This window comes from Rosa chinensis, chromosome 5 (genome assembly GCF_002994745.2).
Source record: "Rosa chinensis cultivar Old Blush chromosome 5, RchiOBHm-V2, whole genome shotgun sequence".
Classification (NCBI taxonomy): Eukaryota; Viridiplantae; Streptophyta; class Magnoliopsida; order Rosales; family Rosaceae; genus Rosa; species Rosa chinensis.
This window is the reverse complement of record NC_037092.1, coordinates 89,365,469-89,389,201: the sequence shown is the minus strand read 5'-3', so window position 1 is coordinate 89,389,201 and position 23,733 is coordinate 89,365,469. Positions and strand designations below refer to the sequence as shown.

At 43.4% G+C, this 23,733-nt stretch overlaps 1 protein-coding gene and 1 pseudogene across 1 annotated transcript; one reads left to right on the top strand and one right to left on the bottom strand.

Moving 5' to 3' along the window:
- Window positions 1–6,999: 6,999 nt before the first annotated feature.
- Window positions 7,000–10,235, bottom strand: LOC112164452 (annotated as a pseudogene).
- Window positions 10,236–18,944: 8,709 nt separating this feature from the next.
- On the top strand, window positions 18,945–21,970 carry LOC121049313. Its single transcript, XM_040506067.1, has 5 exons — window positions 18,945–19,506; window positions 19,549–19,670; window positions 20,016–21,013; window positions 21,233–21,538; window positions 21,655–21,970. Exons 1-5 carry the CDS (start codon window positions 18,945–18,947, stop codon window positions 21,968–21,970), a joined length of 2,304 nt encoding a protein of 767 aa, XP_040362001.1.
- The last annotated feature ends 1,763 nt before the right edge of the window (window positions 21,971–23,733 follow it).

Here is a 23,733-nt window from a genome sequence, read left to right as displayed (position 1 = left end):
CTCTGTATATTTCAGTGACAACTATGAAGATGAAACAACACCATCATATCAGACCAGCACAAATACATTGGTTCAATTTGACACAAAAGACCTTACCTAGCCACTTTTGCTTTGCGATCTTACGCTTTTTGTCATGCTATGTAACTTTTTTCGATAAGGACTATTCTCTATGTTTTTTGTAATGCTAACGGTCCTTGAAAAACAATCAACTAAAACAACAGACATTTTGTACATATACTAATCAATGTACATAAATTTTTTTTTGCTATTCTTATGTCTTTTCATTCGAATTTTTTACAACAATACACCAATTATTATTGCGACTAAAAAACCCGCAGCAACATGCGGGCCGGCTAACTAGTTAATTGTGTACTCTAAATCCCTATCTCCTAATGAACAATTCCATCCCCAAGGTTCGTGGTTAGTGTTGCTGCTGAGGGCATGGCTAGAGATGCGCAGGCTGTTAGAGAAGAAGTTAGGGCCAAGTTGGAAGAAACTAATGCTAAGAATAAAGCTGCAGCTGACAAGCATTGAAGGGTTAAAGTGTTCCAAGAGGGCGATGATGTGATGGTGTTTCTGAGGAAGGAGAGATTTCCTGTTGGTACCTACAACAAGCTGAAGCCAAGAAAATATGGTCATTTTAAGGTGCTGAAGAAGATCAACGATAATGCTTATGTTGTTGCACTTCCTCATGGGCATTTCTAACACCTTTAATGTTGCTGATATGCATGAGTTTCGTGGAGATGAGGTTCTTTATCCTGAAGAGAACTCGGGGTTGAGTTCTTTGGAGGTGGAGGAGACTGATGTAGAACGGATGGCGAGAAGAATCGAAGAACAGCTCGATCAATCAAAAGGAAAACCCAGTTTGCTGCAAATTTGGCATTCGGTGTCCGAATCATGATTGCTATACCTTTTCGGAAAGGGAACGACGCCAGGAACAGAACTTGTGGCTTTGCCACAATGTGTGGGCTTTTTGGGGCTTTCGGGCTTGTTTCGAGCCTCAAAATTGTGATATACTATTTTTTAGAATTTTCGGTTTTCTAGTTTGTTTTGTTTTAACCCGTGGGCTTTAGGGATTCATTGTTAGTCGCTCTAGGGTTTCTTTTCTTATATATAAGCAACCTTAAACGGCTGCAGAACCTATCTTTTGTCTAATTATCAATCAAATTGAGAGTTTTCTCATTTATCTCTGGTGGCCTTCAGAATTCTTGTTTTAGGTTTATTGCTTGTAAACCTAGGGTTAACTTTTCGTCTGCGTCAGTGATCATTATGAAAGGTGCGTGCATACGTACTGATGTCCTGAGCTAGCTTGTCAAGTCAGTTTTAACTGTCGTAACTAGCTAGCAAGGGAATCCGGAGCTTTAGTAATTCCTTCCCTCAGCTTAACCTCCTCTAGGCACTCATCAAAAGCCAGGTTCATTGCTTATGATCTGTTTTTGGGGATTTATGTGCATGTTCTTGCTGCTTAAAACTAACCTATGAATTTAATAGGGGTAATCTAATGTTTCTTTGTAGTTGTACAGAGGAGATGATGAACTTTCGGCATGGCTCTTGCCTCTTGGAGCAAGGCTGAATTATTATGCATGTAATTTTAGACTTGCAGTTTAGATTATGCAATTGATAATTCAGCAACAGTGTATATATAGTACTTTCAAGGAAGGCCGCTAAGAGGTAAATTTTCCCCCATGACCCCGGGCTTTTAAGTGCTCAATACTAAAGGAAGCCTTCTATCTTTCACTACAAAAATTCAGTTACTTTAAAAACATACATCATCAAGAATAAAACGTAATGTGTATGTACATGATCAAGAATCAAGAGCTATATGTATCAAGAGAAAAATAAATGTATAATCAATCACTCCAGCGTAACGATTATTCTATTCCTTCAAAACTCACGTACCACCACCATTCGTATTATCGAGTATGGGAAGAGTGGCATTTGAAGGTAATTGCCCTGCATCCTCCATCACGCTTGTACTTGCCGACGAGTTGTAAAAGCTGAAGTCAGTTCCTCTAGTTGACATATCAGTTCCTAGACTGTTGCCAGTACTCCCATCACCAAATTTCGTTTGGCTGGTGATAGTAGTTGCATCATCAAATCTCCAGTCTGTCAAGTAACCAGGCTTTGAAATAGCAGGAGTCACTTCAATATCTCCTGCAAGCATTCCGATCACGCGAGACAGAGGTGGTCGTAGCATTGGTGATGACTAAGTGCAAAAAAGTCCTATGTTGATAATTCGTCTTGCTTCTTCCTTATTGAATTCAGATAATCTAAAGTCTACTAGAAAGAACACAATAGTATTATGAAGTGAAACAATGCTGAGATAACTAAAAGATGTGTTATGGTAAACCTAAACCTCTTCATTGGCGCAGAACAGAGTGTAACAGCATTAATCATGACACACTGAACATGTCAAAAGTCAAAATCTGAAAAGCATAAAGTTCTTACCAATTTAAGAAGATAAACCATCTCGCCTTCCAAACTTGGATCAGAATTTGGCCTACCGCTGACAATTTCTAGAATGACAACACCATAGGCAAACACATCGGTCTTCTCTGTCAAGTGTCCACGCATAGGCGCATAGCATATTCCGGTGCGCAAGATACCCACTGCATTATTAACAATTGCATGCACTATTTGTAACTGACCCAACATACTTTGAGTTAAAAACGAAATGAGGAACTACAAGAAAACAAGGTGGCCAAAATGTTTGAGATCTTACATTGTTCCCGCAACCCGACTACCCGAGTACTCATGTGGGTCTTTTTAACGGTAGGTTTGAATTCCGTAGAAATTAAAGCTTTTTAGTCAACAGTATGGAGCACACTGAAAGATAGCATTGGAAACTAATACATTGGTCCGACTGTAATTTTCACTTTAATTGTCATATACTTTACCAGGGGTAGCACTGATGGCTGAAATAAGAGGTCCATATGTACCCTCCTCGATCTGGTATACAGCAAGTCCCCTTTCCAGCCCAGAAGAAATAGATTTCATGGTAATTCTCTGAAACCACTTGAGCCTTGTACACCTTTTCAATAGCTAGCAAAGATGTCCTATTTGTCTCCTTTTCGTATATCAAAATCTTTAACAACAAGAATGTCCTGAAGACAGATAGATGAGGAACATCTAACATCTTGCTGCGTGTGTGTGTGTGTGTGTATATATATATATATATATGTGACGTTTTTGTGCATAAATAAGAAATATCTTATGGTTAAAGGTAATAGACAAGAGACCAGAATCAAGATCTTGGTGCTGGTATTCTTTTCATTCAGTGATACTCAATATCTATCACATTTAAAGTGCATCTTTACCGGAGCTTGATTATATTAAAATAATAATAATAATAATAATAATAATAATATGAGATCATACAGACCTGGATATATATCAAACACGTCTTCCAAGACTTTTTCTTGTAGGAGTATCTAGGATAGCTTGTTCTGCAAATTCAAGCGTCACGGTATAGTTTCCATTCTCAAGACCCAAGCCATAGTATCTGAGTGATGAAGCAGAGATCCTTGCACTCTGAAATGGCGTAGGGTCTGAAGTACTTCCGATTGGAGATGAAGTGGCACCATGCCGAAAAGGCCTTCAGACGACAGTTCTGTCGTCTGAACGAACAAAAATGTGTCGTCTAGTACGGTGTCGTCTCTTGGGGGCATCAGACGACATAAAAAAATAAAAGTCTTGTGTCGTCTGATGAGTTTTGCATTTTGGAAACATTGTGATCTGTATCTTTAAAAGCATTCAAACAACAGTTTTGTATTGTCTGATAAACAAAACAACCACAGTATTTTTTAAATGCTATTGTGTGAAGCATATTTGCAAGACTTATTTGTGTGGTCTGAATGCCCTTAAATAAGAAATATGAAGACTCGTATGTAGTGTCTTCTCTCATATAACAACAATTAAATGTTGTGTTAATTTACTTTAAACGACAATTATATGTGGTCGTAAAGAGCATCAGAGGACAATTAAGTGTCGTTCTAGGGTAGGTTTGTATGACATTTAAGTGTTGTGTGAAAGGTTTTGAAATTATACATATGTGATGTTGGGAAATGGTTTAGACAATAGATATCATATTCTTTCTGTTATGTCAGTCTCATTACAACGACAATTTACTGTCGTTTGAGATTATTTAGACCACAAATATTTGTAGTCTGAATATAAAAATGACCACTAATAGTACATATTTTATATTGTCTGTAATCACGTCCAATCACACTTATTTATTGTTGTTATACACTTTAGCCAATACTTTCATCTAACTTATGTTGTTGTTTTTCCTTTCAGACTACAATTTTCTGTTGTCCCATTGACAAAAAGACAATAGACTTCTAATGGGTTTTTGTGTTGTTTTTGTGCAGCTGCAACCACACATTTTGGTGTGCTTTTGTTGTAGCTTGCAATTTGAGATAACACATATTAGTAGTCCCCTATTGCGATTGGCATGCATGCATTTGAAAATTAAAATTGCCATTCATTAAACCATAAAATCCACATCCAAAATCATTTTGGAAATAATCCATCATCGTCTCGTGTACACAAGCCTAATCATGAACATTAGTTCAAAATGGCCTATATCTAATAATCTAGGCAGCCAACAAAATATATGCATGCAGTACTGCAAGCTAATAAACTAGAAGCACTACACAATCCTGGCAACCAAGTAAACAACATAGCAAAATAGCTAGCAATACTGCAAGTTTGTCCAAGGTTTTATTGATCTTGAACTTGGGTAAATGGAAAAATTTTGACCCTGAATTGAAGCAAAGCAGTAGCAGCGTGACACCACTATGAGGGTACCTTATTCAGCACATCGGTAGAGTTTGGAGTGTGACAGGTACCATGGTTACAGTTCCCATAGGTTCCAGGTGGAGTACTGAAGCTTGAAAATTTAATAGTAGAAATGGATTGCCCGTTTGTATACTCTTGGCGAAGTTTAGGCGTCTTTTTCTCCTTCAGTTTGCCTCGGTTCTTGGTCTGCCATTTCTCAACACGTGGGTGACTTTCAGAAGATCAATATTTGTAACATCGCCAACAAGCTCCTCAAATACCACCAACAGATTTTGAGATGGCTTGAACCAATACCGAGGAACATGATACCTGAAACATAGATAGAATATAGGAAATTAGTAAATAGGTTATACAGACCAAAATAAGTTTATAGGAAATTAGTAAATAGGTTACATGATACTTGTAATACTTTTTTCTGATCCAGTGGTAAACAAGTTTATACATACCAAAATAATTGCACGCGCCGCAGTTACCATTAGCATGAACAGTCCAGTATCTTCCAATGAACAATCCAGTTACCATAAGCTCAATTATTCCTTACGTTTTAGTTACCTCTAGGAGTGATATACCATATGATTAAATCAGTGGTTGACCCTAAACTTTATTTAGCATGACATAGTGCTTCATTTGATTGTTGAAAAGTACACACAAGTAGAGACTGTTAGATAATAATGTCATGGTGTCCTGAAAAGTACATTTCTGCTAGCTCACTGCTTTATTACTGATCCTAGTGTCCTGTAAATTGCTGACTCACTTTGGACCAGAGCACCCCATTTAGAACATTTACTCAAAACCCAAGGCCAGCTTAGCCCCTTCCCTTCCCAGGCCTTAGGCTTCCTTTGTACCCAAAACAAGAAGGAAAAACAAAAAAAACAAAAGACGAAGACAAAACACACCAAGAGCGAAGAAGACAAAACACACAAAGCACCAAAGAATCAAAAATCGAAGAAATCAAAGAATCAGAAATCAAAGAAATCAAAGAATTGAAAATTTGAAATAGTAGAGCAATAGAGCATTAACCAATTGAAAAGGCAGCTTACAAAAATAAAAAATGAACCAGCAGAGCATTAAGTAACACTAACAGACCTGGGATCTCTTATTTTAGACATTAAGCAATGGAGGCGACAAGCTTCATATATAATAAGCATCATCACAATTACTCCTATTTTGGACCTGTACTAACCTTGTACTTAACTTGTCATCATACAATACGAAAAGGAAAGCAGCATATCATATGTACCAGACTACCAGCAATGAAAATCACTATGATTTACAGAAGGAAAATACAAAACAAAATCAATCTCAGCCAAATAGAAAAACTCACGTAAATAAGCAAAATTAGAAGTAGCTAACTCATCCAAATCAAGACTAAGTACCAAAATTAGAAGTAGCAAACTCATTCAAACATATACGAAGAAGTGAACAACTGAAGAAAAAATTCTTCTCTTCAAAGTACAAACTGTCCAATACTCCAATTGTTCAATCCAATTGCAAAATATTGAAATAGATTCAGTACCCAACTACCCATTAAGTCATTAACCAATTCAAACATCCAATTCAAACTTAGAACTTGGCTTAAGAGACTGAATATGATGTGTGTTGCACTCTGAAAATAGAACGCCAGAGAGATATTTATAAGCAGCCAGTTATGTTTACATGGAAATTTATACATAATTGACAAACGTGAACACAAGAAAGAAGTGTAAATAATTTCTTTGACATACCAAGATCAATAGAAACCCAAGCCTCATGCGTTTAGGTGAAGGGAATGGAAGCATTAAGCGGCCGACACCATAGATGGCAGCTGCAAAGAAATGGAGAAACAAGTGTAATGGACGCTGGTTAAGACCAGAGAGGAGAGAAACTGGTCCATATGAGCAGATGCCTCCAAGCCTCCAAGGGATAAGACAGTGTTGTATCCTTCCCATCTTTGTAAAGAGCATAACCAAACACTTTCTGGGCATCAATCGACTCATTGCACAATCTGTGGTCAAGAATAGATATTGTTCAATGTTCATCAAAATTTAGGTACTAGTTTAGTAATAATCATTCAACTTCAGCAGAAGTATGAAGTTAAATTAAACAATTTCACAATGCACACAATTCTAGATTAGGTGATTGCTTACCTTCAAGACCCAACTCAATCAATTTGAGATATCCCCCAGGCTGCAATAGCTCCCCAACAATTTTGTCTAGCTCACTCAAGACTTTTGCACTCCCAAAATCACAAAGTTTCAGCTGATGTGTGTGTGGATTTACCTGAATATGCACATGTAGGATTTGAGCATGACCAATAAAAGATCAATGAAAGAACAAATATATAAAAAGGATGGTCATCAGATGCAACTTAGTTAGCGTATGTGAATTCTTTTTTTGAACTTATCCGTCATGGTATGTAGCAGGCTAGTAGATCGATACCCCAGTTTGCTCAGATTCTCTACTGATAAGAAACTTTGTTAAATATTTTAAATTCTTATTGACAGCTTTCACTAAGACAAATCATGCATTTGGCATAAGAGTCAAAATTATTTGGCTCTAAGAGAATTCAGATATCAATTCCTCAAAGAGGAAAAAGAAACTGTAAAAGCTCAAGCCACCAAAGTAACAAACTAAACTAGAGCTATTAGGTAAAGAAATAGAAGGATATCATATGAACCTAAAGCTGAATGTATATATATCATCACAATTCATGGAATTTCTGCTAAATGGACACTTGAAATTGATATGTAGAAGCATTAGGTAACAGAAATGTTTCACACAAACACACAGATATACATGAGATATAGAATGCATACAGGTCCAATGATCCAAAATATCATTTTAAAGCTAACATGTTATTCTCAGAACTACATTGCACTAACTGAAGTATTACCACTTGCATTTCTTGATTTAAATATAAAATTTCCCGAGTGTTTTTGGGATTAAATTTAATATAAAAAATATTACACGTAGTTGATTAATTTTTGTAAAACCAGTAGAAGTCTTATATAGGTCATGTGTCCAATGGCTCTGCTAAGGAACCCAGTGAATCGGTATCAGACAGGATATCCAGAGTCATACAAAAGCAACCATCCATATGGAAAAATAATCTTACAAGTAAATTTTGAGGCTTGATGTCACAGTGACAGATGCCAATGCCATTATATATATAAGCAAGTGCCCGACAGATCTGTACCAAAAAGAAGTTGGGCTATAAACAAATATAAATAATGAAAGCAAAGAAACATTAGAAATTATGAACATAGAACCAAATATACTTGGTGGCCGTAGGTAATATGCTCATCTATGGAGGCAAGATTCATGCAATAGAAATTTTTGATAAACAACACACGGCAAAAGAGAAAACTATAGAATCAAATAACTTCATACCTGGTAGGTATAAAGTTTAACATATATTAAAGGCATCCGTTGGTTGATCCTGCTATAGTTCCTTGGGATACGGTAAACAGTTTCAGGAACAAATTCAAGTACGAGATTCAAGTAAACCTCTTCTTTGTCTGTAGTTGAAAAGCAATGTTTTAGGGAAATAATGTTTAGATGATCCAACATTTGCATAATCTATAACTCCCGGTTCTTGTAACGCTTGTCTTGGAGAACCTTCTTGATAGCAACAATCTCTCCAGTTTCTCTACATTTCGCCTGTGCACAGAAGTTCAAGTCTATTCAACACTGTAATCTATTGGAAGATCAAATGAGAATAGATTCAATAGAGCAAAATATTGTTTACCAACCTGGAAAAAAACCCCAAAAGAGCCAGTTCCAACCACATGTTCTAAAATATAACTCACTATCTGTCAATCCACACAAGAGAAAAAGAATGCACATCATGAAAGACACAAGAAACCACCATTTCCAAGTTACAATGACATTACTCAATTAAATTTCCATACAAATAGTCTTTCTTCCGACCTGTCTAGATTGACCACCTCGACCGCCAACAGTTGTGCGTATTACATGTCCTGTTTCAGCATCCGCACCATCAATTATATCAGGTTCACTATCCTACAACAGAAGAAACAGCAAAAGATGTGAACCAAGTGTAGCAAGATTTTGCACAATCCTAGTCAAAACCAGTCAGCTTCACTCAGCTTCAGGGTGAAGAATATGAAGGTATAGATCTGCAAAACAACTGTCTGTTGCAGTCAATGCAAGTAACATTCACAAGACAATACAAGATCACAAACACATATAGTCAAGAGAAAACAAGAAATACCGAAAACCAGGTCAGTCAGCCAAAAGTTTCTCATTTGGATTCCTAGCATGTAGTCAATGTGGTACTCAATTCACAGTAAATAACACTCAATAACTACGCAATACAAAACCCATTACAAGTATACCATAAACAAGCCCACAAAGTCATCACCTTTGTCGATTTTTGTTTTTTTGAAAGAAAAGAGTACAAATTGACAGTAGTCAAATGTCATGAACATTTTCAAATCTGGAAGCACAACTTCCATCCATTTACATTTTCGGCTATAACAAGAACCAAGAAAGGCCCTTAAATTAGCCGAAACCCACACAAACAACCACATTACTAAAAAAAACAGCAAATCTAGCATCCCAATCTTACTGCTTTCTCTTATGAACAGACAACTCAACATACCCAATTCCGAAACTTGAAAAAGAATCCTTCTTGACGATCCAAACAACCCAACTGAGATTACCCATTGACATACACTACAGGTCAAAGCTTAAGCTAAACTTACATTCGATACAATACTATAAAAACACAGCAGCTTAGTTCTAATTCCCCTACAATGACCCCTGCCACATGTCCTTGGATCTAGGATGAGGGAAATCACACCACCTGTTCTGAAATTGTAGGAAGCTCTCCAGAAATTCACGCAAGGAAGTATCACTAGCCACTGACAATAATGTGAACCAAGAACAACAGCAGCTAGAGATCAATAAACAAAAATCAAAAATTAGAAAACATAAATCCTAACAGTTCTTTCATCAAATTATGACAAGACAAATCCACCATTACCTTATTTCCAAAATTCCTTAAGGTTTAGCTTGAGCAATCAAGAAAGCTCTCTATTGAGAAAATCGACGACTCTCTGAGACTCCACGGTGTCCAATCCACCTTCGTTGGCGCCGAGACCAGCGGCAACTGCCTCATCTTGGGGCAAGTAATTCACGAAATTTCCCTTGGTCGACACCCACTCACCTCTGTCTCCCATCCGAACCCTACTACTACTACTACTACTCTCCGGCGGCGCAGAAGCAGCAACACTTGAAACTTCGGCATTGGACGGCTGGGACATCGATTGCTGAAGAGAGGCAGAGAGAGTGGGATTTGGGGATTTAGGGCTTCTGGGACGATTCTGGCTTTGATTTTTGGGGACGAAGACCTTTTGGGTTTTGGCCAAACCCTTGCTTCCTCTGGCTTGCCTATTGGTGTTGCCTTGAGGGTTTTGGTGACTCGACATGGCCTAGAAGTCCCAATCGAAATTCTAGAGAGCTCTACTAGTTGCTGGAGAGCTCCATAATCAGAACGCGAAAGATGAAATAGAGACCAAGGAAGAAGAAGGAGAGGCTAAGAAGAATAATCGAGAGAGTGAGAATCGAGATCTTAGAGAGCTGAGAAAGCTGATGAGTCTGAGGGATAGAGGTCAAAAAGCACACGTCGCGGGTTCTAGGTCTGGTTGAGAGAGTAGAGTGAGAAGGAGAGAAAATCACTTATAATTTGTGAGGGATAGAGGTCAAAAAGCACAAGTCAAAATAACTCAAAAATTTTTAAAAACAGCCTCCACATTTAGACAACATTTAAATGTTGTCTGAATGTAACTAGGGCGTGGCTATTTGAGAGGGAAAAGACTCAATCAACTTTTGGATATCCCTCCAAATTTGAGATAGGAAATCACCACCTTCTACAACTACACAAATGTGTTGTCTGAATGCTCACCATTTATCCAAATTTGAGATAGGAAATCACCACCTTCTACAACTACACAAATGTGTTGTCTGAATGCTCACCATTTTTTCAAATTAAACCAGTATGGTTTTAGTGTATATTCAGACAACAGAAAAAAAAAATTATGTCGTCTGACTTTTTCAGACGACATAAAACAAAACTTATGTCGTCTGATGCGTGTCGTCTGAAGGCCTTTTTGGCATGGTGTGGATATTGTATGCTTTGGATTGTTGGTCCCAGTCAATATGATGCAGTTGTTGGCATTATTGATTAACAAGAATTAAGTTAAAAGTAAAAGCTTGAGTGAGGACAGAGTTTCATTTCACACAAGATGCCAGATAATCAACAGGTGGATAATATCTTGACAAAGGTAGTGTAAAATAGAACTTTCCATTCTTGACTAGACAATTTTTGGCGTTCAAGACATCTATGCACAAACTTGATGAGGAAACTTGGTGTGATTACTAAGAATGTTTAATTTTTAGAGTTTAAATTAGAATATGCTATCGTAGCTGACTTGAGGCAACTAATATTATTGAAAGCTTCATGACAGCTTAGTTCATGTAAATTCCTGCTTGGTATAGATATTTCAAACTCCTTATGGAGGAGAACAAAATGAAGAACTATTACCCACAAACCGTGTGTTAAGACCGACATTGCTAACTCCCCATCTGTTTGTGTCAGCCACATAATATGTAGCTGGACCAAGGGGCTCAGTGTCCGTCTCATACACAATTCCATTGGATAACATAGTCTGAGGACCACTGCAGTTAATCATGAAGTTATAATCTGTGCAAAGATACAAAAGAAGTTGTCACAGAATGTTCAGAGAGGCATTTTAACTTAGAATGTTACATCATATGAGGTTTGTAACTGTACTTACAAACTGGACGACCACGGTGGCAAAGAAAGCCCCTTTGAAGGCAATTCAACCCTGAAGGTAGATAATTGAAATGGAAAAGAAAATAATTATTTAAATGAGAATATATCAGTTATTTGTTCGATTATAAACAACAACCATATCTGTTCTACCTCCCACCCTTCACAATTTTCGTTTGCTCATATTCGTTTCCATCCATTCAGCCCAGAACATTGCCAACATAGCACATCTCTCCAAAACCACACCCCTTTTCTCGCCTCCCAAAAAAATACACTCCCTCGCAGAATAATGCCTGACATGAACGAGGATCACTCAAACTTGCACTAGCCTCCTTGAAGAGACTTTGCCATAAAGAAGAAGCTACTGAACAAGAAGACTCTAAACTCCATGCTCTCCTTTCAAGTTTATCTGAAACAAGCAGTATAGAAACAACCTCCATACTCTCCTAATTCTACATATACTAAATGTGGTCGCCCTGTTCATCCCTGTTCATCACTGTTCATAGGACAGTGGAGTGACGGTTTTACCCTCCATTTTTCTGCTGTCGTTCTACGAGCTTCTCATACGGTTCTGCCCTCCCTTTTTTTCCCCTACTGTTCTACAAGTTTCCCTATTGTTCTACAAGCTTTTTTCATTAGATTGTTGCCGATGAAATAATCTAGAGAGAAAGCGTGTGTTTGTTCGTTTTGCAAGAAGAGATAGACAGATCGGTTGTTGCTGTGGTTGACAGTTGTATGGGAGCTAGGCTCTTCGATCTAATCTTGGTGCGTTTCTCTTATCTTTATCGCTTTCTGTTTGTGATTGAGGGTTCTTCCCCCGAGTTGTATGTTGAAGTAAAAAGGCCTGAGTTTTTGTAGTGTGTTCTGGAAGCCTCCATTGAGTGCAGCCAGATACAAACGGTTCATTCTACTTTTCGTTGGGTAGAGAGTGAGAGACTGTGAAAGGAGAAGAAGAGAAATCGATCTGGATTCGTTTGGGTAGAGGTGCAGAGACGGAGAGAGATTGTGGAAGGAGAAGAGCAGGAATCGGTGTTGGTTTGGTCGGGAAGAGGTGGGTGCGAATATTTGGATCCAGTGTCAGCAAAAGCAAACTTCCAGGTAAATTTGGATCCTTTAGAGCTTTTACCTTCTTGGGTGTCGTTACCTTGATAACGATTGATTCAATTATTCATATCTGAAATCTGGTTCCATTTTGTAATCTTCTCTCTAATCTAACCTCATATATACTTACGCGGGTTGTGGGATTATTTGGGGTTTATGTGAAGGGGGTTTGCTTGAACAAGATGTTTGCTTATGTTGTTTTTGTTTTGGGGATTTGTGCTTTTTTTTGGTGGGTTTTTGCTCTGGAAATTTATCTGGTGATGGAAGGCATTTACTTTTACGTACTGAGCTGGAGGTTAGCCGATTGTGGGTTCTCTGTGAAATTGGTGATTTTAAAGAGTTGATTGGTGATGATTGGTTTGATGCAAAGATTAGCAGAATTATAGGAAAGGTGAAGGAAGAAACAGGTTCTGCGGCTTTGATTTTTTGTTTCATTGTTGAACTTTTTGGATCCGAAAAGGAGTTAGGGTAAAACCCAAATAAAATTGTAGTTGATTTGATTACCAATCTTTGCACTGCAGCGGTTCGGATTGCCTGTGGCTGTTTGAGCCCAAAAGCAATTTTAGGCAAAATCCTTTAGTGGATTCGAACCAGCGGGCCGATACCTGCGGCCCAAAAATAAAACCACTCGGGTTTGGGTTATAGCTTCGCCCATTCCGTGTTTCATAAGGAGACAAAACCTTATTGAAATCGAGTAGTAGAGACTAAACAGGAAACTTCAATTAAGAGTCCTTCTGAGACAAGGAGCAGTCGAAACCCTAGGGTATAAATACAGGGCTAAGCGGCGAAATCGGAGACCTCTCTCTAATCAATCAATCCCAGCGATTACAAAGCCTCCCCGGAGCAAACCTTCAACCTCGTTGAAACCCGGTGACCGCCCGCCAGTCTTAGTCTCCTCGCGAGCCGACTGTCAGCATCACCAGATCAACCCGGCGACCGTGCTTCCAGTCCTAGTCTCCTCGCGAGCCGACTGCTAGTACTACCGCCACCGACACACCCAGCGAAGCAAGGGTAACGCCCTCGCAACCCAGCGAAGCTAAAGTCACGCTTTAGCAAGACCCGTGCTTTCTCCAACTTCCTAGTGATTGCTCTGCTCAGCCTACAACGTTGAGTATCGATTTTGGTGACCGAAGAGATCACACCCAAAGTCCTTATCCGTAAGGCAAAAGTCCTTTTCCGAAAGGCAAGAGAAGAACCCTGTGACGAGGTTGGTGCGCTCCTCGTCCACAGCGCTTGAAGAAGAAGTCAGGTCAAGGGACTACCCCAACGACTGCACCCCGCGGTGCTGGCACGCCTGCGCAATCACTCGCTCAAAAGAGACAGTTTGCAAGCCAACTGGTTTTGGAGCCAAACATTTTGGCACGCCCAGTGGGACCATAATAGTGTTTCTTTGTGAACGCAACCATTGGGAAGTCTAGCGATAACCCTTACCAAAAGGGCTACGCTAACTGCTCAAAGCATAAGACCTCCAGTTACAGACCGCATTCTCGCGCGGACTGTCGTGGTCTCTCTGAAGAACAAGTGACGCAACGATTCTCTCATCAGCCCTAATCACCTGGTATGTCAACTACACAAGATGAGAATCGCTCGACCGCTACTGAGGGTCAGAGCGTCAATGTTGATCAGGCCAGCGAGTCTGTTATCCCCGCCACTGTCGACACTATAGTGGAAGGTGGAGAAGAAGAGGCTTTTGTCTCGAAGCCTATTCCGGAAGGAGCGACCGCTGAGGTCAAGTTCGCGATCATCATGGAGAATGTCGAAAACCATCGCAAGAAGATGGATGCTGACTTTGCCAGGGAAACCGCAAAATCGGAAAAGCTTCTTCGCGAAATTGAGCAGCGGATGACTCTACATACGGAGAGTACCTGGCAGCAGATCACACAATCAGAAAGTGCCTTGAAGGCACACGCTGCAGGTATCGCTAGAGAACAGGATCAGCGTCATAAGGCAATTTTGGATGCTATAGCGGATCATACCAAGCAGACCGCGTCGAATATAACAGATCTTCGCAAGGACGGGGCTAACCTGGCAACTGAGGTGGCTATGCAGAGAGCCAAATTGAACCAGGCGAGAGATGTACTGAACAAAGCCCTAGGGGATCCTAATGCTATCCTTGGCTCTCTTGGCCAGCCATCCGGTTCAGGCAAGTACGTGCCACCAAATCAGCGCGAGAAGACTAATCAAAATGCTGTTTCTTCCTCAGCTACTGTTGCTACTGCTCCGGCGAAGAATAAAGAACAAGCCTTGGTTATTAATGGCAGCAAAGAAAAGACTGCTTCATCAAGCGGACATGCCACCAAGAAACACCAAGTCTCGAAGGGCGCAGGAACTGCGTCGGAACCTGTGACTTTCATCCAATACGACAGCGACGGGGCAGAAGTGGTATATCAGGAACTGCCGGGGAGTTATTATGCGCTCGACCAGACTGGCGCCCCGATCAAGATAACAGCTTTGTCGAAGGAAGAGGTTATGCCTGCAGTAACTCTCCAGCAACAGGCTACTACCCGCATTGTGCATGTTGGGGAAGGATCAGCAATAGCAAACCAGGCAGCCTCTGGGCAAGCTACCCACCGAGCCACGATGGCACCTCCTCCGCCTCCGGGACCAGATTATGTGAGACGTGATGAGGTAGAGGAGATGATCAGATTTGCAAACCCTAGAGCCCAGCCGGATGGGGTCTACGAAGGACCTTTCCCGCCACACATCATGCTCGCACCTTTTCCCCGAGGTTATAAGAACATTATTTTCTCTACTTTTTCAGGGGAGGACACTGAAGATGCGGCAACACATCTGGCCAGGTTTAGGGTACAATGTGGCCAATACCAGAATGATGATGTCCTCAAGTGCAGGATCTTTAGCACTTCGCTGTCGGGCGCTGCCTTCAGATGGTTTTCTAAACTCAGACCAGGGACAGTGGCGGATTGGCCGGCAATGGAACTACTTTTCCGTGAGACATTTGGGACTATTGAACCTGAAGTAGACCTAGCCTCTCTCACTCAGATGGCCCAACAGCCTACAGAATCGGCAGTCGCTTATCTTCAGCGCTTTCAAATCCAGAAAGCCAAACTGAATGTCATTCTGCCCGAGAAGGAGTTAGTCAAGTTGGCGGTCAAAGGTTTGGAGCCCCGACAACGAAAGAAGCAGCATGGCAGCATGATTCAGTCGATGGGGGAGCTCATCACAGAGGTGGGCAGTTTCGAGCATCTCCTCAGAGAAACAGATGCGAGGAAGAATGCTTCCAGAGGGACGTACGTGCCAGGTAAACACCGTACTGTAGCGGCCCTGAGTTACCAGCCGGCCACCTACGACCCTTATTACCATCACAATACTGGAGAAGCGGCCCAGGACGATGAAGAGGACGAGGATAATGATATAGCAGCCTATGAGCTAACCGGGAAGAAGAACCCGTCCTTGAAGCAGTTGAAGATTTCAAAGGAGCCTGTTAAGCTCAAATCAATGGCCTTCACCAAGCCGGAGTTCGCGACATATACTTATGATGCCAATAAAGCTCACGAGATCCTCGACGAGATGATCGCTGCGAAGATGGTGAAGACTAATTTTGGGCCTTTTCCGCGGCCAGAGCAATTGAAAGGAAAGAAGTACTGCAAGTTCCATAATATGTGGAACCACAATACCGCGGACTGTGTAAAACTCAAAGACCAGATTCAGGTATGGCTTAATAACGGTAGTTTGCAGGTAGAGGCTCCAGTCACAGCGGCGGCACTAGTTGACGTGGATCCCTTTCTTGACACCGGGATCAATATGGTCAATGTGGATTGGAACAAGCAGCAGCGATGGAAAACAATTCTGGATTTGGTTCCGAGCAAGCAGAATGATAGCTCTATCGCAGATGAAGCGCCAGCCAAGGGTAGAATTGAGTCAACCAACCAGGCTTCACCCGTGATCCTATGCTCGCGATGTAAAGAGGAGTGCGGTATCCAAATACCCCACGAGGAGGTCGAGCAGAAGTTTCACTTTGGCTCCTTACCACCAATCAAGTGGGCTTCCTCGTCACGGAACTATCAGCCTTCCAGTCCAAGAGAAAGGGAGAAGACGAAATCACCACCATCCCCTAGAGACTCCAACTTATTCATGAAGCTAAAAGCAGCCGTGGTTGGTCCAAAACAGGAAGAGTCTAGGAGCGATTGCAATGATATGTTGACCAAGCCCTATATACCACCTGTGTCGGCTAACCCTATCAAGGAGGGCAGATGGTACACCAGGGAAAAGGGGAAGGCGGTGGAGATTAGCTCGTCCAGGAAACGGAAACTGCAGCGCAGGTTTGGAGAAGCCAAACGCGCTCTAGAGGCTTTAGATCAGGGCCTGATCAAACCTTCCCAACTAGTCAAGTGGCCCGAACAATACCAGAAAGAGATGGAAGCGCTGGCTGCTAAACCATTAAGACCTCCCCGTGGTTTTAACAAACAAACAGATTCACTAACAGGGGCCTCAAAGCCCAGTGTGTTTTGCAGGATTTCAGAGGAGCGCTCACTACCTCTTGCGCGAATGGAGAACTCGCCAACTCGGCTTCCGCATGTCAGGCGCCGGCTATTCCGTGAAGCACCAGTGGTCAAAACTTCAGTCTTTGAGAGGCTGGGGGGCAAGGACAGGACTGGTGACACCTTGCAGTGGCGACCTAAGAAAATCCAAAGTATGGTCATCTCTGCCTCAGAGGAGCGCTTGGAACCGGAGAGCGCTAAGCCGGTTGTTGTGGAGCAGGAACTGGAATCACAAGAGCTTGAACATTGCGAGGTAAAAGGACTCACGGAAGAGTCGTTGGTAGATCGTTTAGCTAAGCTATTCCAAACTGATATCCCGGTCGAAGAACCCAAGTTTGAGTTGGACGATGATATGGAAGGGACCGAGACAGCTGACGTTTCTTGCAACATGGTTTATGTACTCCCCGCGAGATATGCATTGCCAGTCGCTGCTCAGGATTGCGTGGGGACAGAAGAAGAGGGTGTACAGCCATTGCAGGTCACTTCAGCAGCGGCAACGCCTGCAGAAGATGGAGTCCAGCAGGAAACAGAAGAGATTCCGAACAAGGGGTCACTCATGCACTTCTCCAAGCCAACGCCAGCTATGGTCCAGCACATGCGACCACTATACATTACGGCAGACATCAGCGGTATCAAAGTTAGCAAAATCATGATTGACACCGGAGCAGCCGTTAATGTCGTCACTACTCGGACCATGCACTTGCTTGGGATTAAGCGGGAGAAAATCCAGTCCACGTCTCTTGACTCAAAAATTTCGCAAGCACAGTGACAAAAACCTTAGGGCTATTGTTCTTGCGCATTAAGGTCGGCCCAGCAGAGGGGGTCTATGCCTTCTTCGTGACGGATTGCTATGCGGCCTACAGTGCCATTTTGGGCAGAGACTGGATCCACAGGAGTTACTGTGTACCCTCGCCACTTCACCAAGAGCTGGTTATGTGGAATAGGGGAACAGATACGGCGGAGGTGGTCAAAGCAGACCCCCGTCCATTCCCGGTCTCCGCAAATTATGTAGATGCCAGATACTATTTGGAACCTATCACTCCATTGCAGGTTAGTGGCATCGATGATAAGGGCCGCCCCATAGGGGTGACGGCCTCTGAACTGGCACAGTGGGGGCTCACGCTCGTAAAAGAAGGCTTGGAAAGGCCTGGCCACGCTGTGCCTAAGCCCTTAACCGATTAATGGATTACGACCTCTCGGAGGAGGGGATAGAGGCCTTCCACTCGATACATGCACGACTGTCATCATACATGGTGGAAAAAGAGGCTTATGATCGCATCGCGACCTTAGAGGTCGTTAATGAAGAACTTTCTGATCCGGAGGACGAAGATGAAGTCCGCATTCAACTTGCCCCGGCAGCACTGGACGATACACCCCTTAAAGTTAGAGACCCTAATGAGAAGGTCAATCTGGGCACAGTGAGCGAGCTTATGGAGGTATCTATCAGCGCTTACCTAGAGCCTAGCAAGAAACAGAGGCTCACTGACTTATTGCTAGAATTCAAGGATTGCTTCGCGGAGAAGTATGAAGACATGCCCGGCCTGTCACCAGATTTGGTTTTTCATCAACTACCAACTCTCCCTGACAAGAGGCCCGTCAAGCAGGAACCTCGACGAATGAATTCGGAGACCCAGATTCTCATTAAGGATGACGTAGAGAAAATGCACAAGTCGGGTATTATAAGGGTCGCCAAGTATAATCAGTGGCTATCTAATATAGTGCCTGTCCGGAAAAAGAATGGCAAGATGAGAGTCTGCGTCGATTATAGAGACTTGAATCTCGCTACACCTAAGGATGTTTACCCCATGCCGGTCGCGGATATGTTGGTAGATGTTGTGGCAGGACATGAGTTGTTGTCCTTCATGGATGGTAATGCAGGATACCACCAGATTCCGGTCGCTGAAGAAGACAGACATAAGACCGCTTTCCGCTGCCCTGGCTTCGTAGGAGTTTTTGAATATGTGGTCATGCCGTTTGGCCTGAAGAATGTTGGTGCGACGTATCAAAGAGCCATGAACTTGATCTTCCACGACATACTGGGAAAGGTTTTAGAGATATATATCGATGACGTAGTCGTCAAGTCTCAGAAGAAGGAGGACCATATCGCGGATCTCAGGAAAGTATTCGAGCGCATGCGAAGACATAGACTCAAGATGAATCCGGCCAAATGCGTGTTTGGGGTCCAGGCAGGAGACTTTCTGGGGTTCATAGTTCATCAGCGAGGGATTGAGGTCCCCGATGACAAGGCGAGCGCAGTTATCAACGCGTCTCCCCCGCGGACGAAAAAGGAATTACAGCGTCTGTTGGGTAAGATCAATTTCCTAAGACGTTTTATCTCTAACTCTGCAGGCAAAATCCAACCGTTCTCGCCATTGCTAAGGTTACAAGGGCAGAATGAGTTTGTGTGGGAGGCTAAACATCAAGAGGCTTTCGACAGTATCAAGGCCTATTTGGCAAGCCCACCAGTCCTGGTTCCACCCAGAACCGGGATCCCATTAAAGCTATACATTTCAGCAGCTGAGGCATCCATTGGCAGCCTGCTCGCTCAGGACGATGAGGGAGGTGTCGAGCATGCTATATTTTACCTTAGCCGTACATTGACAGACTGCGAGACAAGGTACACCCCTATGGAGAAGCTGTGCCTCACTCTGTACTTTTCAGCGTGCAAGTTACGACACTACATGCTATCCTTTACCACTTGCATCATCGCTCAAACCGACCTGGTCAAATACATGTTGTCCCGGCCTATCTTGAGAGGCCGCATTGGCAAATGGGTATTGGCTCTCTCAGAGTTTTCGCTCCAATATGTACCACAGAAAGCTGTCAAAGGGCAGGCCATCGCAGACTTTCTCGCACATCATCCTACGTTAGAGATACCCGCACTGAAGGAGTTAGAGATTGCCTGCACCAATACAACTCGACCAGATTTGGCGTGCATCCCTGAGTACGCGGTTTGGTACCAAGCTACGGTCTCCCTGCAGCCTTGGGTATTATTCTTTGATGGCTCAAGAACGGACACACTGGCTGGTGCGGGGATTGTTCTGGAAAACCCGGCCGGTGACCGCTTCTCTTATTCTTTCCAACTAACATTCCAATGTACTAATAATCAGGCTGAATATGAAGCTCTTATCATTGGACTCGAAGTCTTACTGGAAATGGGCGTACTGGACGTTCAGATTCGCGGCGATTCTCAGCTCGTTATAAACCAGCTCCAGGAAAAATATCGCTGTGTGAGTTGGTTGCTCGTGCCATATCTGAATCGCGCTATCGAGCTTCTGGACCAATTTACCGATGTCGATCTGGAACATATACCACGCGAGCGTAACTTTGCAGCTAATGAGCTCCTTCAGTTGGCCACAGGAATCACATTGAAGTATGGAGTGCGCGAGCGCATTTTGAAAGTTGAGCGTCGCACATTACCTTCGTGGCTTGCCCGACCTGATCCACCAGATGATCCCGTAGTCGCGGTACTAGAACCTATTGATGTGGATTGGCGAATCCCGCTGATTGAGTACCTCAAACAACCAGATCCCGGAGCTGACAGGAGGATTCGCTTCCTCGCATTGAACTACTTCCTTCGAGGCGATGAATTGCGACGACGTGGGGAGGATGGTATAGATTTTCGATGTGTCTATGGTCGCGAAGCTAAACGATTGATGCGCGAGGTGCACACGGGGATATGTGGAGCCCATCAAGCTGGACCTAAGATGCGCTGGCTTCTGCGACGTCATGGTTATTATTGGCCCAGCATTTTGAAGGATTGTATCACATTTGCCAAAGGTTGTGAGGACTGTCAAGCGCATGGTCCAGTCCAGCATGTTCCTAACATTCCAATGCAGCCTATTATTAAGCCTTGGCCTGCGCGAGGCTGGGCACTGGACTTGATTGGGATGATCCATCCTCATTCTTCCCTTCAGCACAAGTTTATCATCATCGCCACTGACTACTTCACTAAATGGGTTGAAGCAGAGCCTTTGAAGGAGGCCTCCGGTGCCACCATTCGCCAGTTTATTTTCCGTAACATTCTCTGCAGGTTTGGTATCCCTGAGGTGCTGGTTTCGGAGAGGGGGGCAGCATTCATGGGAGGCCCCGTCGAGGAACTGGTCAATGATTTTGGTATTCAATTCATACATAGCACTCCGTATAATGCTCAATCTAATGGCCAAGCGGAAGCTAGGAACAAGACAATCATCACCTTACTAAAGAAGATGTTGGTAGAGAACCCTCGACAATGGCATGACACTCTGTATGAGACACTTTGGGCCTATCGCACTTCTAAACGGAATCCCACCGCCACAACGCCGTATGCACTTATGTTCGGTCATGACGCTGTCTTACCGTTAGAAATTAACGTTCATTCTCTACGCGTGCAAGAACAGCTTCATTTGATTGGCGAGGATTACGTTCAAGCAATGTGGCAGGAGCACGAAGATTTAAGCGAGCAGCGCTTGGCAGCTTTGGACAATTTGGTGATGGAAAAACAACGTATCGCCCGCTGGGTCGTAGTTACAAAGAAGGCGACCTCGTCTGGAAGGCCATTTTACCCTTGGGTGAAAAGTTAAACGGTCGCGGTAAATGGACGCCGCGATGGGAGGGACCCTTTGTTATCCACCGAATCTTGGAACGCGGAGCTTTTCACCTCAGAGACGTAGATGGCGACATCCATCGCAACCCTATTAACGGCCGTTTTCTGAAGAAATATTACCCAAGTGTCTGGGAGTTCGAAGATCCACCTGATCCTGTTCTTGCCCAGGCTGGGGGGCAACCTTAATCTTCATTGGCTCGCATCATTCGGCCTTTTCTCTGTGGCCTATAGTTCTTGTCTCTGCTTCCCCGATGAACATTGGGGGGCAACTCCATATCTAATAGGCCTTATCTGAGGCTTTATTATGTAACAGCCTATACATGAGGCTTTGTTTTATCATTATTGTATTCATTATCCAATATTTTTCATCCCTGTTGATGTCTAAAAGTCCAGCGGTAGCTGGATCTTAGCTAACGCTGATCCGGTGGGCAGATCGATACTTGTATTGTTCTCGAAGCTCCCGTTACCTGCCAAGTGAAATACAAAGGGCGTCAGAGGGAGACCGCGCCGGGCGGTCTTCAACTCTCCGATGCCTAAGTTAGTCAATGTATTTATGTTGACAAGGTAACAGTAGGTAAGTATTGAATGAGTCCTTAATGAGGAGAGAGGAGAGAACCTTTTATAGGTGAGGAAGAGGTTGATCTTCTCTTTGTTTTCGATGTGGGACTGATATGCTTCAGTTCTCAGTTTCAGAAGCTTCTGATGACATTTTGGCGTGGCGCGTGGCGGCGCGTCGACGGTGATCTGGATGTGGTTCGACGCTGAGGCTGCAGCCTGCCTGGCGGTGTGTCTGCGTGTCATTCCTTTAGTTGGAATTAGTACCTTCGGCGGTACAATGAGCGTGGCCCATTATAGCTAATTATGTTTGCAAATGTACATGTATGTACAAGTCCCCCAAGTCCCCAGTCAAGGAGGGCAATCTTGGTTGGGGAGTTGTTCGGCGGTTTGAAGCGTTTTCTTCCGCTAGACTTGCAAGAGCATAATTAGCGTCAGTGCGTTGTCAACCGTTGGTTTTACTGAGCAAACGCTTTATACCCTTTCGGGTGGGCCCCTGCTGGGCCCCCCAGGGAGTCCCCCACTCCCCGGCGAAGATAGACCTCCGGATGGTCGGCAAGTTGTTTGTTGAGGGGGAGCTGCACGGAGCAGAGGGTGTTGGGTAGCGAGCCCAACGTTTAGCACCCAGATGACGGGGGTCAACGTGCCTGATCAGGGCCGTCGTAGACTGTTGACTAGTCCCCGTGTCCCGTAGGGACGGTCCGACGGTAACGCCGCTTGGCGGTCGTTGTCAGAGAGGCGTGGCCTTGGGATACGCGTTTTGGCGGATATCCCCCCGCTAACTGTAGCAGGAAGCGGTGTCCGGCAGACGTGCCTGGCGGTATTGTATTTTGTTTGAACGACATTGCGTTTAAACAAAGCACGCAGTTTGCAAGATGAAAGTGGGTTCCGTAAGAGGTGTACAACGGAAGATACCCAGCTTGCAGGATGGTATAGGGAGAAGTTCTGCCGGCAGAGTTTCGCTCAGCGGAGACTTCGTCTCTTGGAAGATAACAAGTGAGAAGTTCCGCTGGCGGGGTTTCGCTCAGCGGAGACTTCATCACTCGGGAGATGAGCAGTGAGAAGTTCCGCTGGCGGGGTTTCGCTCAGCGGAGACTTCGGACGGTATTGTGAAGTCGTCCCCGTGGTGGTTAACACGCGTCGAACCCATAAAGGGTTAGCGTGCGTAGGCTTGTCTCCTAAGCCTGTCCGTCTTCTTGCATTTAATGATAGTAAATGTGGGTTTCGTAACCGAGGTGACGCCTCGGGTACTCCGGAGAGTGAGTAGAGACTTACGACACGTGTACGGCTGGTATGTGATGTCGTTATGGAGCGGACGGCTTAGGACGCGTTGATGTTGACATAAAAGGGGGGGGAACCTTGGGAGATTTCATCACTGTGAAAATTTGAAAACC